Source organism: Condylura cristata, unplaced genomic scaffold (genome assembly GCF_000260355.1).
Source record: "Condylura cristata isolate star-nosed mole 26May11 unplaced genomic scaffold, ConCri1.0 scaffold00008, whole genome shotgun sequence".
In the NCBI taxonomy this organism is placed as follows: Eukaryota; Metazoa; Chordata; class Mammalia; order Eulipotyphla; family Talpidae; genus Condylura; species Condylura cristata.
This window is the reverse complement of record NW_004567109.1, coordinates 1,821,231-1,841,079: the sequence shown is the minus strand read 5'-3', so window position 1 is coordinate 1,841,079 and position 19,849 is coordinate 1,821,231. Positions and strand designations below refer to the sequence as shown.

General features: G+C 44.9%; 1 protein-coding gene across 1 annotated transcript in view; it reads left to right on the top strand.

Annotated features, from left to right (window-relative positions):
• Positions 1-19,849, top strand: part of RERE (arginine-glutamic acid dipeptide (RE) repeats) — a 193,365-nt gene that overhangs the window by 14,093 nt on the left and 159,423 nt on the right. The window contains exons 2-3 of the mRNA XM_004679306.2: positions 6,368-6,438; positions 14,784-14,909. Of these exons, the coding sequence (XP_004679363.1) occupies positions 6,368-6,438; positions 14,784-14,909 (197 nt within the window). The remainder of the gene's footprint in view (positions 1-6,367; positions 6,439-14,783; positions 14,910-19,849) is intronic.

Here is a 19,849-nt window from a genome sequence, read left to right as displayed (position 1 = left end):
GGGGTTGCCCTGTAGCTGCGAGATCGAGATGACACAGGCACAGAGGCTGTTAGTGGCTGGTGTTCCCGGCTGGACAAGGTGGTGGCTGGTGGGGGGGGGGAGGGGGCTGTATACAAAAATAGTACTCTCATCCTTGAGTCCTTCATTTTGGGGAAAGTTACTTTCATTTGGACAAAAGTGTGCTTTGGAGACAGGCAGGGAGGGTAGGGGCTGACTTGTGGGACACATCGTAAGGGGTGCTGTGGGGAAGCTTTGAAAGACTGTGGAAATGAGATCATGGAGACGAGGTCCGACCAGATCGCGGTCTGTGTTGAGGCTGCAGCTCTGGAGGGTTCCCGGATGGGGCGTGGCTGGCTGTGCCTGGGGTGAGGGAACCGGAAGCCAGCTGGGCAGATGTAGAGCCTGGTGGTGAAAACTGGAATGAAAAGGAGAGCTTTGTGGTTTCCCTTTCCTTTATTTTCACGTGAATTGTGCTTTGTTAGTCTGTGACCCTGGCAGTTAAGTTTTGGGGTCACAAATTCCGGATGCTTGCCTTATTATTTGGGTCTTGGTTTGATGCTTCTTATAGGATGCCTTTTTGTTTGTCGCCTTCTCCTTGAAGTGTCTCTCATGCCGATGCTTAGTTGAGAGACTAATCACGCTGCGGAGTCACTTAAGGCAGAGCCTCCTTGTCTGGCGACGGAACAGCAGCCTCCCTGGCAGTCGCAGCGGCTACTGAGTGAGGCTTTGCCTTGTCTGCACATCAAGTTACATGTGCGTTTGACCTACTTTTTATCACTTCCACTCGATGTGGGCATTGCGGCCGATTGGACCATTAATTAGAAAATTGTCCAATAGCTCAAAAATATAAGGCAGAACATTTTAATCTTTAATTTTGTTGACTTAAATAATCATACTCTTGAGCACCTCTCTGTTCACCTTTATTTTCTCAGTCTAGTTTAAACCTCTTTCTTGAAAGTTGGTAAGTATTTGAGTGGGAAGAAATATGAAATGAATGTGCATGTTGGTCTAAGACCAGTGTACTTTCCTGGTGTGCACGCCTGGAAAGTACAAGAAATGGTGGAATTTTGTAGCAGGATGCTTGACCAGTGGAGCCGTTGCTTTACAGCATTGAGAACGACAGACTACAATTAACTGTCATTAATTTTGTTGGATAGAAATATGTTCCATTTACTGTACAATCAGGAGCCAAGCTTGAATGGGTTTAAATAGATGAAATCTAAATTATACTGACAGTCCATTAAACAGTAGCAGAAAACCCGTAAAGAAAATGGATTCACTGTGATACCAGTTTATAATAAAATCATTTGCCAAGTAAGAATTATAGCTCAGGCATTGTGAATTCTCCTGTGTATTTCAGTGAACACCGCAAATTGGCTGAACCATTTATTGTAAAAGCCCAGGCGCCCATGCATTGTTTTCTGAACCGAGCAGAAAGCAAGCCAGTGTTGCTTGAAGTCTGCTCCACAGGAAGTGAGCCACAGGGTCAGACTAGCAGCTTGTTTGCTGTGAGCCACTGAGGAGAGAAGACTCGTGACTGCAGCCTACCTGTCATTGGTTATTTTTCCCTATGGGTACTGGTCATTGTGTTTTTAGAAGTTCCTGAATTCTCTCTTTGTTTGCTTCCTAAATGCTCACTTTCTGCCATGTTCCACTTGGAATCTTTGCATGAAGCCTGTGTCATCATTTTCCTTAGCAGTCTTCCTCCATTTGGTAGGGATTTTATGGTGCAGTTAATTTTCCTCGGCATGATTCTCACTGATTGGAGGGGCCTGGTAGGTTTACTATATGCCTTAATAGTTAGAAAGGTAGACACAGCAGGCAGCAAGAGAGGGCAGTTTCGAGATTCCATTTCCCCATTTCTGTGATGCCTGTCCTAAGACACTTTCCCACAGTGATTTCTAAAATAAATTCCCACCACTCAGATTCCCAGTGTTTTCTGTGGCACACACACTCCACACAAACAGAATCTGTAAGAGAGCTCTTCCATCTTTTCACTGAAGTTTGGATATTACGCTGGCTAGAATCTTTTCAATAACAGGGATTCAGTTGGGTTACAAGTAAGGGGGTTTTTAAGGCATAGGACAGAGGTGCAGGGAGTGGGGATTTGAGAGGATTCCCCAGAGACAGTGGGGAGCAGAGCTGCCAGATCCACCGAAATCCACTGCTTAGGTGTGCAGAGGGGAGACAAGAGAGGTCTGCTGTGCCACAGGGATCATTCACTCCCTGGCTGGGGATCGAACTCGTGCTGCAGTGGCTGCGGACAGCACAGTGCTTCACAGTAATCCCTTGTGTCACTGGGGAGGGCCCCTAAGGGGACTTTTTTGAGAAGCATTTTAAAAATAAAATGCGGTGATGAATAACCACATTCTTTGAGTAACGCAAGCGTTAAACCGTGGTTAATACCTACTATTTCAGTCTACCCAGTGAGAGCCCACTGCTGTTAGGCTGGTCTTCCGCTTTGTTTACGGAGTTGTAGAATCCAGGTAGCCCTATGATTGATTTGGGAAGGGTGAGGGTGTGGGGAATGGGCTGGGGTGTTGTTGCAGCAGTTACTCGTAAAACATCAGCAGCATGTCCGAAAGTTAGGATTGTCTTGCATCTGTCTTTAAGCTTTTGCTGAGACTTGTATCATTACAGTGTCAAATAGTAGTGGTTACAATAGATGTTCTTTCTGTACCAGATCTTAGTAGAAAAGCTTTCAGTTTTTCACCATTGAGAATTATACTAGCTATGGGTTTGTCTTATCCAGCTTTTATTATGTTAAGATTTTTTCCATTATTCAAAGTTTTGTTTTGTTTTTTTGAGGCTATTCATCATAAATTGACGTTGAATCTTACCAGATACTTTCTTGGCATCTGTTGATAGGGTCATATGATTTACATCTTTTTGTTGACTTTTATTTTTAGTATATTCTTTTGGAATTCACACATGTGTGAAATCATAGAGTATTTGTTTCTCTCTGATGCTTCCACTCTACATATTACCAGAGGGAAATTCTACAAGGGTCAGCTATGACCAGTCCGAGTCTGTCCACACAGTCTGGCTGCAGGTGCCTGCTGGTCTCAGAGCCGTGCTCTCCCTGTGGCTGGAGTCAGTGCCTCTGTGCTCTGTGAGGAGGCTGTTCGGAAAGATGCTGACAGGTTCTTTCTGTTTCAGGGTGATAAACTGCCAGATGCTTCAGGCTGTGGCTTTTACTCTGGAGAGGAATGTGCTTTTGCTCTGTTTACATAAACCTGCTGATTTGCTGAGGGTTGAAAAAGGAGAGAGCTTTTTCCCCCCTAGAATCTGCCATGGCATTTTGCAGGACTTCCTCCCCCATCTTAGCAAATGCTCTGTTGTTTGCAGACGCTACAGTAGATTTTTGGACACATAGCTGTCTATGTTGAGGTTGTGAGAAACAGCTACAAACAGTCCTGTCTAACATCACCCAAATCATGGACACAGGATTGAGGTCACCTAATTATGTGATCCATTCCCAGGCATTCCTGGCAGACTCTTGGTTCTTTTTCAGGTACTTCCAGGAAAGAAAAAATTAGATTTCGTGAGTTGTTTGGGATAATTGATATTGGTGTAATAGCTTTAGTCATCTTTCTGTTCCCTTTCAGGCTTGCTGATTTTAGTGAGTGAGTGAGTGAGAGTGTGTGTGTGTGTGTGTTTATGTATGTATATTTGCCCTCTAGCAGTCCTTTGCTCCAATCTGGCAAAAATGCATTTTATATGGTAATTTGGAAAATGTGCATTATGCACTTAATGGATCACAGCAGCTTTGCTCAGATTTTTCAGAATTGCCCTCTTTCAAGTTTAAAAAAGGGGGGCTTTTCTTAACAAACAAAACAGTGTCTGGAGTGCTTGTGTTGGCCACAGGGGTTTTTCTGGTGAGGATCCCTGATCCACCTGACTGAAACCAATTTTATATCCAGCCTCAGATGAATCCATGCACCCAGATAGTGTGAAAATTCTTGCAAGTCATTTTGCCTTTAAAAGATTACCGGGGACATCTTCCAACTGAGGTTTTAGCACCACTCTCTGATTTCCCTATCATTTTCTGTTCCCAAATAGCCCTTTGCTGTGTTAGTTGTAGACATCAATACAAAGTTATTTTCTTAGGGCCTCCCTAGTGGTACAGGGGTTACAAATCTCAGTGCTATATCTGCAGCCACTGCAGCACCAGTTCCAACCCTACCCAGGGAGCCAATCCTCAGGGTGCAGCAGACTTCTCCTGTTTCTCCCCTGCTCCCCACTCTGTCTCTGGAGAACTCTCTCACCTCCACCCTTCTGTCCTGTACCCAGTTCTTGCATGCATGCATAAATAAATAAATCTTTTTTAAAAAGTTATTTTCTTAAATAACTACGTAACTGAAGGAAGTGTTTCTTCTGAGTATTTGGCCTCCTTTTAACCTTGCTTTAAAAATTATTAAGAGTGATTATAAGTTTATAAGTAGTTTTTTTTTTTTTAAACCCAGTGTGACTTGAATTCCAAACTGTTTATTAGAATATGTTCATTTAGGTGGATGATAAAGTGAGGTATTTTTTCTCCCTATTTTTATGGCAAGCCTGACATGGTGTAAATATTCAGGTGATCCCATGACCTTGGTTCATTCATTTTCTGCTTATATGTGATCACATAAGCTTTTGTCCCTTAATTTTGCGATGAGCCTCTTGGACCTATGCAAGTGTAGGTCATATAGAGATCATTGATACTATCATCAGTTTTACAGATGACAAGGTTTGCTATGGTAACTCTGTAAATGAAAGAGGTGTGTCTTTTTACCAAGTAATGAAGTTTTCTTTCGTCTTTTAAGAAAGTAGAAGCCATTAGTTAGAACATAACCTGTTAATTTTGAAGTCAGTGAATAGTAGCTGTGCTGAGACAGAAGGTGCCGCTCTCGAGTGGCCGGACAGAGATGAGGGTGTATAGGTTGCAGTTAGCTCTCAGCTACAGTGAGTTGAGTAAATAAGGGTGTGGAGATCTGAAATACCAGATGTGGGTTCAGCTGGACTTGGAACACAGACATTAAGAATGCTTTGTTGTTCCAAAATTGTGCAAGTTGAAGCTACAATTTTTTAATAGAATCCCAAATTAGAGGTGGGAGGAGACATTAAGGAAAAGCTCTTTGCCCTCAAGGAGATCAGTTTATTGAATGTTAGTTGCAAAATGTGCCAGTTATTCAGCGTCCTGCGCCTTGGGACCAAGGGTCTGTTGTTGAGGAACTGGGCATTCTTGCTGCCTAAGCCAGCGCCATTCAGATTTGCTCTTTCTGAAAAGACTGAGCTACCAAAATCTTAGATCCATCAGAAAGTTTCTTGGGAGGAAGCGCTTTCATGAGGGGCTGCGATGCCTGCCTCTGGCTGCTCTGTGTTGTGCTGGCATGCGCGGGTGGCCCCAAATCTCTGTCCTTTGTTTTATCTTGCTCTTAACACGTGTCAGGTGAGGCAGTGGAGGAGCCTGCCTGTGTCCCAAGCGTCTGAGTTTGTCCTAAGACAGACGGGTTGTGAAGGGTGGTGAGGAGGGACCCCACAAATGGCATTTACACTGTCAGGAGCCTTTGCTTCTCAGCAGGTAACATAGACTTTCCTGCCTCAGCTTTATGATGTTGGGTTGTAGGTGTGGGGAGGTTCTCTTCATAGCCGCTGCTTCCCTTAAATCATGAGTTTTTTGTAAAGTACCTCAACCTGATTGTGAAAAAGCTACTGCTTAGCCACCAGCTGCTAAGCACATCTAAGATGTTACCTAGCTGCTGCCATGTCAGATGGGAGTGAAGACAGCGCCTCCTCCTGGGAACCGATGGTTCAGTCCTTCTCTGACTGGCTGCCTTGGTTTTACAGTTAGAAAATGAAATGCGTTTAGATTAAAATTCAGTAGCAGCTTATCCATAAGAACTAGATTTGCTTTTTCTTGGTTTAGGTGAAATATTTATTGTAATAGCATGTTCAAACTAGTCTTGAGTATTTGATTTATGTCCTCACAAAGATCTACTGAAAGTGAAGTATCACTTGGCATGGCCATTTCTCTTTGTGTAGATGTGGAGCCTCTGGTCTGAGTAAGAACTTCAGATTCTGTTTTGGTCTGTAACCACGAGCAAGTAATTCCTTAACCTCTGGTCACATGAGCATGTGGGGAACCCCATGTTATTTTTCATGCTCTTCTTCAGGAGGCCTGAAAATAGTAATAAAGCTTATCAGATTCTTAAAAAATTTCAGAATAGGGTCAGAAAGAACCCAAGGGTTTTTCAGTAATGCCACCTTTATCCACTTCTTAGAGCAGGTGTGTGCTTTGTCATTTGTTTATGCAGTGCCTGTGGGCCCTGTCTTTGTGCCCAGAGAGGTAAATGCCATTGTTTTAAACTTTCTTTTTCTTTTAAAGACTGTGTGTATATCGAGAGTCGGAGGCCAAACACACCGTATTTCATCTGTAGCATTCAAGACTTCAAACTGGTAAGCATTTTCAATGTGCTGTGACTCTGCGCGTGCCTTCTCTTCCCCGCCTCGGTTGTCTCTTGCTTGCTCTCCACCCTGGTGACTTGATATGTCTGCAGCACTCACGCGAACTGGTTACTGACTGGACCTCTGCCGCACTGAACAGTGACTACTGTAAAGCTCATAATGCAAATAACGTTTCTCAAGGTTCCATGCCTTATGTCTGTGTTTTGACGACAATGTTAGGGATTCCCTTAAGTTTCTCCAGTACTTTGTTTCTTCTCAGCTATGGTAGAGACCACAGTAAAACTGGGATTTTGATCATTTGGAATACCGAATGTAAATGGCCAGGGATTAGTTTCCAGTGGCAGCTGTAATTTACTTACTAGACATTTTAGCCACTGTGAAGTACACATTGAGCTTTTTTGCTTTTTTTGGTGGCCTCCTAGTAGTGGGAGGCAGGGGAGGGAAGCAGTCTATCTCCTTTCCACGCGTGTGTGGGTGCTGAGGGTATCGCCTTCCGATTTCTTGGTTTTTAGACCAGTGGTTCCCATGCTTGGGGCTTGAATCCCTGCACGTCTGTGGAGGTTTTGTAAAGGTCTGCACGTAAACACTCTCAGCCTGAACGCACCTCATGCATGTGCGTGCAGTTGGCTTTTCAAATTCAGTAGTATGTTGCTGTGAGTTTCAAAAAGTGCTTAATGGTAACAGCACAGTTCAGAATCACTATTTTCTATGTACAGTTTCCTCAAGCAATTGATACTTAAAGTATTATCAAAAGGTTGTCATTTGGGGATCTTTGGAAAACTTTTCATCTTAGGGATTCTTGAACTTCAAGGTTGTGAACCACTGTCTACGTTCTTGGGTGTAGAGAAATAGCAAATCTTGAGCTTTGTGAAGATATGTTTCCATACATGTGATCTGAGGACCCTTATTCCAAAGCCCTTTGACACTTGGACAGTATTTTGTGTTCTGACACGCTGTCTGTGGTATTCCAGTCAACAGAGAGTAATGCAGTCGGTAAAGACCTGTCTTTCTGCATCTCCTTTCCTTGTCATTTTTAATGACCCCAATGACCATTTACTACCCTCTGATTTATAGGTAAAAATTACATGCCATTATTTTTCTTTATTAAAAAAGGATTGCATAAATAATGCATGCTTACTGTTTTAAAAGAAAATCAAACATGTTTCCCCTAAGGTTTATTTAGTTTTGCTAGGCTGCTTTTAACTTCCCAGTGGTTTTGTAAGATGGCCTTGTGGTTTAATTTTGTAAACAAAATGCTTTCTGTTCAGATTTTACGCCACATGATGGTTTATAATTTTGAGGTCTTTGCTATTCATTCTGTGTTTCATTTGAAAGGTTTCTTCCAGACGCTGGCGGACACCTAATGCAGGCGGTGGCCGTGTCTCCCGAGGAGCCCGCTCTTGCCTAGTGGCTGCTGTCTGTCTCTGTGTGTGCTTGTCAGCAGGCGTAATACCAGTTCTCCACGGAAAAGCTAAAGCTGTGACCTAAAACTGCGAAGATGTTTCTTTTCCCTCTAAGATGTGGGACCTCGTCTGTACAGTTGTGCGTGTTAGCTGCCGTGCCTTCGCGTCTGAGCAGCGTCTGTGTGGAGGACTGACGGCTGCATGAGAGCTGCTGCTTGGGGCAGAGCTTCCTGCTGGGTTACAGTAATTGCTCAGGGGACTGACAGCCATCAAAGCTGAAGCTTCTGTTGTCAGTATTGTCCAGTACAACACATTGAAGCCATAAAGGGGTAGGAGAGTAGGGTGCAGGATGTTTAGGCCTCTCTCGAAATCGCACTCTGCTACGCCTCACGTCTTGTATAAGTTCGTAGTCAGCATGCAGTCTCTTGTGTCAGAGAAACAGATGATGATGTGTTCACCTTGGAAGGAATGCAGTTCTGTCTGAACTCCTGAAAAGATAAGCTCATAGATGAGGAGGACCCGAGATATTCCCCGTTCAGCTTCTGCCCAAGCTAGAAGGAGAAAAGACGAGCAGGAAGAAGCACGGTTTCTCGGCAAGGCTTTCTAAAGAGGAGCATGAGCTGGTGTTGCCCACAGCAGATCCCATGTGTGGCACACGAGCCACAGAAGACAGACCCGGTCACTTTGCAGGCTAGCTGATTCTGCATTCTGTCCTTCAGCTTTTTCCTTTGGCTTGGGTTGTGATGGGGAGCAATGTTTGTATCACCACTGAGAATCAGCTTTTTTGCTACAGTCTTTGAGTAGGGGTGTGTTTGGGGAGTGCGAGGTGAGCCAGTGGAGTTCTTTCCAGTCCCTGTGAAGTCAGACTTTACAGGACTCAGTGTACCAGGAGCTTAGCGCTTGAGAAGTGGCTTGAGGAGACATATACAGCCAGTGCCAAATATTTGGATAACAGCTCATGGTCTAGTTTTGTGTGAGATGGAAGGCTCTCGGCTGTCATCTCGGCTCTGCGGTTACTTCCCCTAGACTGAGTCCATGTGTGTCCGTGGCCACCGCCATGGTGGTGTCTTTCTGCTGTCCTGGTCAACTCCAGTCTCTGCACTCCAACTCAGGTGTCCCACTGCAGACGCCTGTTTATGCGGTCATCTTGCCTGTGGGGAAGGGTTCCCTGGCTTCTGCTCTGTCAACATTCAACCATCAAAACACATAAGGCCACGGCCATCTGGCATTGTTCCAGGTAGTGGAGCCCATGCTTTCCCTGGGGGCAGGGTAGGTGGTAGCTATAGTGGTGGAGAGTGTGACTGCGTTCCTGGTGGAACTGAGATTTTTGCAGGAAAGTGAATTTCATGTCCTTTGTTAAGCTTTCATTTTCATTTCCCCAATAACGTGAAAAATCTGGGTTTATTTGACCAAAACAAGAGTATCTCTGGAACAGGGAGTCAGAAGTCAGGGAAGGCTTATAAGAGCAGAGCAGTAAGGTGGAATTCTGGAAGTGTGTGCTTAGAAACAGGGAGAAAGGGTGGAGCCATCCACCCTTTGCACCTTGGGCCTTTGAACTCAAACATTTAAGTAGCAGCCAAATCTTAAGCACTTAGAAAAAGAATAGTAATGTTGAATGGCCTTCCATGGGCAGTGGTCACTGCGGCCTGACTTTACAAGACGAACTGAGGGGCTGACGCAGTTAGCAGAGAGGCAGAGCTGAAAGGACAAACCCAGAGTTGCCTCAGAGCAGAGCGTAGGGGCAGCCACAAACAGGCTGCAGGCAGCTGCTTATGCTCAGCAGGAAGCCAGGAGCCGCCCTGTGCACAGAGCAGTGCTGGGCCAGACTGCAGGCGCTCCCCAAAGCACCCCATGGCCCACATGCTGCCACTTCTTCCTAGTGGTCTCAGGTCACCTGTTTCCTGTCCATGGGGCCTCTGATCTCAGGCCAGCGTGAGCAGGGCTCCCTGAAGCGCAGCCGGGAGAGCGTGGTGCAGCGCTCTCAGCTCCCTGCGGTCCACGGCTGCGCTCGGTCACTGTGTGACTTTGCCTCAAGAGTTCTGTTCTTGAGTGAGTTGGTATCACCAAGGAGCGTTACATTCCAGAGTGCAGTTCAAGGTGTTTCAGGTTATAATCACCCATAGGCAAGGCATTTATTGACCCCCTGCTTTGTGCTTTTTTGGTCGCGTGCAGCCGCGTGGTGGGGACCAACAGGTGCGCTTCTCCGTGGCCTTGGGCTCCAGTGGGGCAGACAGCTGTGGACATCAGTCCTCTCTTGGGCACTCTGAACAGGGTTGGTGTTGAGGGAGCCATTCAGATTTTGTCCTAAAAGATGGATTTCTTGTCACTAAAAAACAGTAAAATTCCATTTTTATAGAAATCCAGGCCTTTAGGCATAGTAGAGATAATTTGCTGTCTAGAAATAATTATGGATTCTGAGAATGCTAACTGGAAGCTCACTGAGATTATCATTTTAATTCAGTGTAACATTAAGAAGTTCCTTGTCTGGTTCTAGTAGTACCAGCTCACACCTGATTCCTCATTAACAGCATAATCAAGTCATTCCTTTAATATCCTACGTGGGAGATTTTGTGATTCCTGATGAGATTTCACCATTGATACAATAGAAAAAGGTATGATTTTGGTTTCTAGAGTTATATAATTATCAACTCTTTACCGATCATAATTGAATTAATTACCAGGTAGGACATCTAATTATTACAAATATTATTCTGAACAGATACCACTGATTGATTTTGGCTCCTGTTTGGTTTCTTAAAGCTGGGAAAGTTGTTATAATGAAACCTTTTGTAGATTTCTCTGAACAGGGTGTCTGCACTGGGGAGAACCTGGTATTCCCAGTAACTGCCATGCATCGTGCAGCGCCTGTGAGTGGCTGCGGGCCCGAGCGCACCAGTGTTAGCACATGGCTTAGAGAGGGCACCTCTCTGTTACTGCGGTGAATGTGGTGAAGATTTAATGCCATAGCCCTCTTCAGTGGATCTGCTGGGGGGAGATCATTGGCATTTCTCTCTGATTTCGGGCCTGTCCCTATCACCCAGCCCCCAGAGTAGATAGCGTGTAGAGCCCCAAGGGCCCGTAGGGCAAGCTTCAGCTTAGGGTCTGCGCTTTTGTCTACCTTTGAAATTGTCCTGTCTGCCCCCAGTTTAGACCCAGAGAGTAGATTAAAGGTAATTAGCTGCTTTTCCTTCTTAAAAATGAAAGCTTACAGAGGATCAGTAAGTAGTGTATCGCTTCATGTTTTTGTGAGAGATCCCAGTAATGCTGGGAGATGCCCATGGGGGTGGCGCCCTGTGCACCCCGGACACAACGCCTGTGCGCACACACTGACCTGGAGACCGCATGTCACCGCCACAGTTGTCCCGGCCGGACCCTCGTTGCCGCCTGCACCACACGTAGTGTGTGGGTGCCTAGGACACAGGCACTGCTTTGATACTCAGCGAGCCTCGCACTGAATGCATTGGGGGGCAGGAATCCGAGCTTATTCTGGGGCAGAGAGGAGGGTTGAACCCTTGACTTTGACAGCAGTGTGTCTTGTCAGTTGCTGTCATTCATGACCTTGGACCACGACACTTAACCATGTCCTAACCTTGCTTTATTTACCTGTGAAGAGGTGTAAGTAGCTAACTTGTAAGTAGGTTGGTTTTTAGGTGAAAAGCACGAGGCTGCAGCGTGGACTGTGTGGCCCCAGCCTGTGGGCGTTACAGTGCTCACGCTTCTGCTGCCGCCACGGAGCTCCGAGCCTCTGCAAGGGCAGAAGCCTCTGCAAGGGCAGAAACCAGCTGTGTTGCCTGGCCCAGTGTAGCGCCCCTGGAGATGTCGCACATAATTAATTGCATGAAGCCACGTTCAGAGGAAAAAATTCACTGGCTCAAGTTTTCCAACCCTTGAGCAGGGGTGTGAGACTCGTGCTGGCCGCAGCCCGGCAGGTGCCGAGCCAGCGCCCTGCCTTTCTCTGGGCAGCTGTCTCTGGGCAGCTGGTATTTTTACGTTTTAAATATAAAATTAATTTTTAAATAATAAAGCCATCCTTAAGGTACTTCACAACTCAGTTTCTTCTTGTCTTCCAGAGGTTGACATGCAGATAACCAAACCCATAGCCGTTTTTTGAGCATTACTAGTCTTTTGAATCTTCAAAATGACTTTTAGCAAAGGTAAACGAGGGCTTAGTTTTTATGTAAACAGCCCAGAGAAAACCAGCTGTTAGAAAAATGCCTCAGGTATTTCTGTGCAGCTGAACAGTGGTTGTCTTTTATTTCTATCATCCTGTAGTTCTTTTTTTCCTCTGCCCTCTTGGTTAATCCCTGACAGGGTGGAACCACAAGGTGCAACTTTGTGCTGAGTGTAGTGTTGAGTAATGTAATGCTGTGGAGGATCTTGAAGTTTGCTATCAGCATTTTCAGCTAGTTAGTGAGGACCTTAAGGTTATGCAGAGAGGAAATGGCAGTACAGCCGAGCCGGTGCTGTGCGAGCTGGCGTCCATGGGTTTGTGTCTGTCAGCACAGCACTCTTCTTACCCTTGGACTTTGCATCAAGTAAGGGTACACTTGTGATTTGACGCCAGAGTTTTCTTCTGGAGGCCATGCCTCTCCCCCTCTTTCCTTTTCTTTCTTTTAAAATACAGACCATGTTACTTGGAGAGTCTTAACAGTGGTCAGTGAGATGTCGGCCCACTGATGCCGTCTGGCTGGAGTAAGCCACCAGTGGGGGACAGTAGTGAGGGCTGAGTGACCTTGCCTGTGAATGTGAGTTTAGGTTTTATCTAATCCTTCTAAGGCTCTGAGGCAGCGGATGGTAGCTGGTGGAGGGGGTGGGGGTGGGGGGCGCCACGGCCACCTCTCCCTGGAGCAGCTGTCATGTTGTCACCGCAGCCTGTTGGCATAATCTGAATGTCAGTTTATTATAAATGGAGGGTACTTACATAAGTGAAATCAAAAGGAGACTGAAAATAAATAAGGGGAGAGCTTCTTATTGGCCCCATTGATTCAGTTTTCTAAGCCGTCTCTTTTCACTGTGGACTGACAGTCATTATGGCCCATGCAGCAGCCAAACGTCTAAGGACTCATGGTTGCTGTGAAGTCGGGTAATTCATTTCCACCAAATTTCTTGGAAGTTTAGGACTCTTAGGTATTAAAAGTTTTTGTTCAGTTACATTTATTTCCACAAAATATTTACCAAAGTGTTATTTTACTAATAACGTATTCTCTATATGTGAAGTTTTTTCAGTGCAGAAAACTGTGTATTCTGGTATTTTAAAAATGAGCTTAAGAAACTTTGAGAGAATCTGATTTTTGCAGAGAACTGCTCTACAAGAATATTGGTAAGGTCTTATTCAAACTTGATTCCTTAGAGCTAGAAATTTGTAATTACTCTATATGTGGATGTTTGTGTAAAGAGCTAGGAAAAACCCACTAGAAGACTAAAGAAAATTAGGTAAACTGAGATACTGTCACTTTTTTTAGTTGTAAACAAAAATACCTTTATAAATGATTCCTCATGCTTCAAGTGTTTTGATGATTACTTGAACTTTTGCTTATGAAAAAAATGCCAAGTTACTTTGAAATGTTTTATTAGGTGTCTTTTTGTTTAAAATCCTTGATTTGAGTAAGTCAGAATTTGAGTCATCTCACTGTTGCCATAGATTAACACTAATTTAAATTTTACTTGAAGCTTATCATAAAAAATACTGAGTGTACTCAACATTTGATTGCACAGCTGAATTTTCACTTTGGGATTTGAAGTGCTGGTGTGGGCAAGAGGGGGTGTGGTGGAGAAGGTGTGGGGTCCTGCCTGGCTGCAGTGTTCTGTGTGGTGCCTGGAACTGCCCGCAGATACCAAAAAAAGGGGGAGGGTATGTTAAAATCTTTGATTACAAGAAATTATTAGAGAGTGACTTTTTTGCTTCTCAAAGGGAATAATGTGCAACAGGACGCCCTAAAAATGACTTAATGTAAAAAGTCCGTAGTTTGTTAACAGCTTTAAGAACAGAGTATCATGTATGAGCATTTGGTATGAGCATTTGGATTTTATGGGGTTTTTCACTTATTTAAAAGCATATGAACTTGAATGGGTTAAGACTTTTGGAAATGTTACATGCTCTGGTCTGTGGGAGAGGGGACAAGCTTATTACGTGGGGATTTTGGGTACTTACGAGGACTGTGCTGGCTTTCAGAAGTTGCTCTCTAATTTTTTGCTGGAAAATGTTTTCATGATTTAGTGGGGGATCAAAATCGAGACATGATAGTTACCAAACTGGTTTTGCCCCCGAGAGAAACTGTTTCCTTGGACTTGCTGCTCTGTGCCTCCATCGCGCTGACCCGGCCTGCGAGACAGCCAGACTCTGACCAGCACCCTGATTTTCCTCTGGTATTGAGCCTTTGTCTCCCTCACTGTAGCGTTACAAAATCACATTGGGACTTTGAGAAAAACGGTAGGATTTCCTTGCCCCTCCTCCTCCGGTGTTCTTGAGTATTTCCTTACCAAGTGCCTGTCTTGATGCCTCTAGCATCTCATTAGAAACTCTTCTGAAAGCTAAATCTGTCCACTATTGGTTCATTTCACAGTTGTGTTTGTCTGACACTGTTGAATTTGCGTTTTTGTCACTAGCAGAGCATGCACTGCCACTGTGCTTTGGCACTGTGTCGCACCGTTACTTGGTTATTTTGAGGGGCACACACCATACTGCTTTATGCCAGGACCAGCTTAAAGTTGGAGCCAAAAGGGTCATATATGCTTGTTTTCTCTGAAATAAGGAAACACCTCTGGTCAATGCAGAGAGGTTGTCTTTAGAGAATTTAGACCCTGTTCTCTGAGATCTCAGAGGCCATCTGCTGGAGGATTTGCGCAGATGCCCGCTTGTGTGCTGAGTGCCCCCGGTAACCAGGGCATGAGGGGACATTGGGCGTGTTAACTTAAAACTGTTTTCTTTTTTAGGTCCACAACTCCCAGGCCTGTTGCAGATCTCCAACTCCTGCTTTGTGTGACCCCCCAGCATGCTCTCTGCCGGTGGCATCACAGCCACCACAACATCTTTCTGAAGCCGGGAGAGGGCCTGTAGGGGTAAGGAGAATCCCGTTTTTAAAAGCTATCAATATTTTATATCCCATAGGGTATAAAATAGGAATATTACCTCCCTCCCCAGAGCCCCTTTAAAAATGTGCTGTATTGTATGTGTTTTTAAAGGAGTAACAAGTACATGCACAGAGGAAGCAAAATACGGGACTTGCCTTACCCCTCTAGGACAGTTCCAGAAGTTAGGGGGGTTCGGTGGTGCGTAGGGTATTTGGGCACCAGCAGAGAGCATGCTGGGCTGCTGCAAGGAGCAGGAGCTGGCAATCAGCAGCGAGTATGGATGTTGGCAACTGAAATGGGGGAAAAGGGGGTAAGTTTGAGTCCAAGTGTGGAGTGTGCCTTTCCCTAGGATCATTGGGATGCATGATCCACGGATCTGAACTGTTTCGGGGTGCTGTCCTCAGGTGATGTTTTCTAGAGTACCGCTGGACTTCTCTGCAAGGGCAGATAGGGAGCAAACACTTGGAAAGTCTTGGGTGAGTGGTAGACACAATGCTCTCAGCTCTGCCTTCTGATGCCCTGGTCCTTTGGTGGTCACCTGGTGGGCGTGTGGGGTGTGTTTGCGGTTCAGCAGGATAAGTCTCCAGTGCTTCATCCGTTAGAACTCAGGCCCCAGGGTTAGTGATCCTGGAGGGTTCTTTTGTGCTGTGGGTCTCACCTTTTATGACAGTGGTGTGTACACCTGTCTGTTTTCCTTCCTTTATGAGGATTTAATGGTGAAGTTTTCTGAAAGACAGCTGCTTATTGTTCTGCTTGATTTCTGGGTACCTGAGCCGGCTGTCATCACTGAGCAAGTTCTGTGCTTGTCTTTGTCTTGTGTGTAATCTGGCTGTGAGCTCTAGCTCAAGTCAGTCAGAAAATGACACACGAGAGTAGTCACTGCACGTACTGGCATTACAGGAGGAACTTGTCACTTGCTGTGTAGAATGTCAGTATCTTGAGACTAAAACAGAATGTTTCCAGGTGGGAAGCTTGGTGCAGGTTTTGAGGAGTTGAGTTATACTGATAACACAGGGCAGGCATTGAGGAGTACCTTCCAGGTGTGCAGGTGCCTCTCCCTGTAAGCCATGTAGGTAGTGGGTCTGAAGGAGCGGGGACTTGTGAGAAGGTGACCGCAGGACGTCAATGAAGAGCACAGGTTAGTGGGATTGGGGAGGCAGAGTGGGACTGGAGCTCAGACTCAGACTCTCAGACTAGGCTTACATGCTTAGCACAGAGGAGCCTTTGCGGGCTTCTTCTTTCCAGATAGGCTGGTTTACAAATGAATGCTTAAGAGGATGCATCTCAGCAGAGAGCAGTGTGGACTGGGGAAAGGCTGAGAGCTCCACTTTGGGAGCAGCTCTGTCATCCTTGCATGAAATGAAGAGGACCAAGACAGCAGAGATAGGGTGGTAGTGATTTAACAAAGTCAGGAATAGTTGTCACAACAAGTTCATGTTTAGATAGTTGTCGAACCTTGGATTCTTGCTATAATAGCCATTCACAATGGAAGATAAAACCCAGCATAATGGATACAGGTCTTAATTTTGATCCCTAGAGAGCTGTTTCAGCATCTTAAGGGACAAATTAGCAGAGTCCTGACTTGACTGCCTACTTAAAAGACTTCAACTGATGGTTGTCTTGTTTCTGTGTCTATCTAAGCAATGGGTGGTTTTTATGTTTTAGGCTGATACTTTCTTTTTTATTCCCTAATCATTGTGGGCATCATTGTTAGAGTGCTTTATTTCCTACAGCACTCACTCACCAGGATATGCTTGCTGAATGAATTTAGAATTTTGCTCATAGTAACACTGAATTTGAGTATACTCAGTGAGATACAGCATTAGTATTTTGCATTAATGAAGACTCATGTTTATTTTCCTAGCAGTTATTGCAGTGTCCATTAGGGATTTATTTTTATTTTATATTTTTAAAATATTTATTCATTCATATAGAACTGGGGTACAGGCCAGAGATGCGGAGAGTGAGAGGATTCCCCAGAGACAGAATGGGGAGCAGAACAGGCAGATCGATGAAGTCCACTGCTGAGGGGAGCAGCGGGCTGGTCAGGAGAGGTCTGCCGTGCTATGTGGATCACCTCTGGGACAGGCAGGGAGCGAACTCATGCGGAAGTTGCTTCAGCTTCTTAGTGCTGTGCTTTAACCCGCTGCGCCACCAGGGAGGGCCCCCATTAGGGATTTAGATACGTTCGTGATTGGTGGTGCGTTCGGATGCTATTACATGTGGGATGAGAAGGTCGTGTAATAAGATGATAAATCTTCTTTCTGTCAAGGTGATGCCGCATGAAGCTAACCATACAGCTTGTGCTTCAGCAATGTGCACGCGCTGGCATCACTGGAGCTGGATCTGCATTGGATCCAGTGGCAAAGTGGCTCCCATGTGTGGGGCACTCATCAGTTCCTCAGGCACACAGACCTAGTACAGTGTGATGAGAGAGCTGCTGGGTGAGAGATTGATGACTGGGCTGCAGACAATATCTTTAATGCGCTTGCCATGGTGCACCAGTTGTCATTCCTAATAGGCTGTTTTTGTTAATCTAATTTTTATAGGATAGCATTGATTGCATCATAATTTAGTTTCTTTGCCTGTCCTTGTGTATATGATCTGTGTTTCTGCATTAATGATGGCATCTACTGATAAGATTTAATTTTATACATTTTAGCTGATCTATTCACTTTTAAAGTATTTGGTGCTGGAAAGGCACCATTTTTATTTCTTAGCATGGATATTTTCCAGCAAAAAGTATTGTGCTTGTCTTAGTTTGCACTTTCCAGACCTTCTGTAGACTGGGCAGAGAGCTCCGGGACCCCCTGTCCCGCCCCATGACCAGCTGCTCCTAGAAGACTGGCCCCAGACTCGCTCCCAAGCAAAAAAGGGGCTGGCAGTCCACACTTTCTGCTCTTCTGGCTGGGGTCCTTTGTTGATTGAGCCTGCCCTTGCCTCTTCTGGGAAATCAAGGGCTTGGTCTGAGGATTTGTTACTTAGCATTTTCAGGTTTACTATCCAAGACCACTGTTGTGGGTCTGAATAAGACAGTACTGAAATCGTGGGCCGGCGCTTTCATTTCAGTACTTTTTTTAAACGCTGGGCTTGTTTTTTGGTGCATTATCCTTTAAAGACTATTTTATTGTCCTGATAATACAGGATGTGCTGATCAGTCTTTCAGGCCCCTCCCCCCCACTTTTGTAAGGGATAAATATGTGCACTACTTCTCTCCAAAGGGTGGTTGCAAAGATGAGTGAAAGAATTCACTAAATTGCTTAGCATAACAGTGAGCCTTAAGCATTATCTGTTGGCACAAGACATTTTTGTTACACAAATTTAGTTTTTCACTAATTTGTTAAGTGTTTCCAACATTCTTTACCTTGAGTCCGATTTAAAGAGTGTCTGTGAACTTCCTGAAATCCCTTGTAAAGCTTTGTATATTGTGCATTTTTCTGGAGAGTATACTATTCAATCATGGATTCTAATCAGTAGACTAAGATGTTGAAACAGTTAGGAACTGCTGCTCTGTAACAATTCTGTGGTGGGTCTTTTAAGACCTTGAACCAGTTAAGTTACTAAAGAAACTAATATTGAACAAATATTTATGTTGTGGCCAGGCCTCTGCTGTTCTTTCACAGGATTGAACCTATCTAATCTTCACAACAATCTGTGCTATTCATTTTATTTTTTAAATGAGAAAAGTTGAAGTTTACATTTGTGTAAGATTCACATTTTGTCTTAGCAGCAGGACTTGAACTAGGTAACTCTCCCTGGCCTTAGGCTCCCTGGACTTTCAGGATTGGCCTCAGTGCTTCCCGGGTTGGCCCCACAGTGGTGTCCACCTTCGCCTCCACCTTCCTGGCAAGTGTCTGAGCCCCCTGCACAGCAGCCCTCAGCCTGAGAATGGTGTCAGCCCTGTGGTATGAGAAACCTTTTTTTCCAGTGCTAGTCACTCTTGACTTGCTGTTAGCACTGGTGGTGGACATATGTTTAGTGTCCTTTTGTTTAAAAAATGCATCACCAGGGGTGCTACTGTGAGCTCTCTTCTCATTTGTCTTAGTGGCATCTGTGTGCCCTGGAGGAGTAGTTGCTGTGCTGGTTGTGTTAGTGCATCCAACATAACGTCATGCCTGCGTGACGTTGGGCTTTGCGTTACCCTTCGAGAAATCCACCCCACTGATCTAGGTGTGAATTGGTGCCACTGGCCCAGTGCACTGGGGACCCAGGGCTTTCCCCAAGACCCTGCATCTCGAGGGGAACCAGGCCTACTGGGCGCTTTCCACGTGGGGGTGTTTGTGGAGCCGACTCCAGATACACCATGGATATCTTCCTCAGCCAAGAACACTTTGCTTAGTGTCTCATTTCAACTCTTGTGACTGTATCTCAAACTGGTGACTAAAAAAAGGACTCCTTTTTGCTTATGTGGAATATTTATCCGTTTTCAGAATTAATCTCACACTGGTACTTTTCATACGTAGACTTGAGGCACCATTTCATCCTGAAAAATGAGCATTTATTATAAAATGCTACTTAAAAAGTAAAGCTGGGTATATATTTTTTGCCTATTTACTGCATAAAAAGAACTAGCCTGGTTGCGTGTTTAGCGCTGCAGGCCCTTCGGAGGACACCCCGCTTCCCAGTACTACTAGTATTATTACTATTATACAGTATTAGTGTTAGCAGTGTTTCCTACTTAGCATTAAGTATGTGAAAATATATCCATTGCCTTTATATTTGGCTATAGAGAAAGGTATTAAAACAATTGAGTTCTAGGAAATTTGCCAACACAAATATGGAATTCACCCAATATCCAAAATGTAAGATTATTAGTAGCTATTGGGTTGTAACGTGACAAGTTAAAACATGCACCCAACTAGCAGGCAGCAGCAGCGGTGTCATCCCCAGTCCAGGTGCGCCCCGCCCGCCTGGTATTCCCCCCCCCC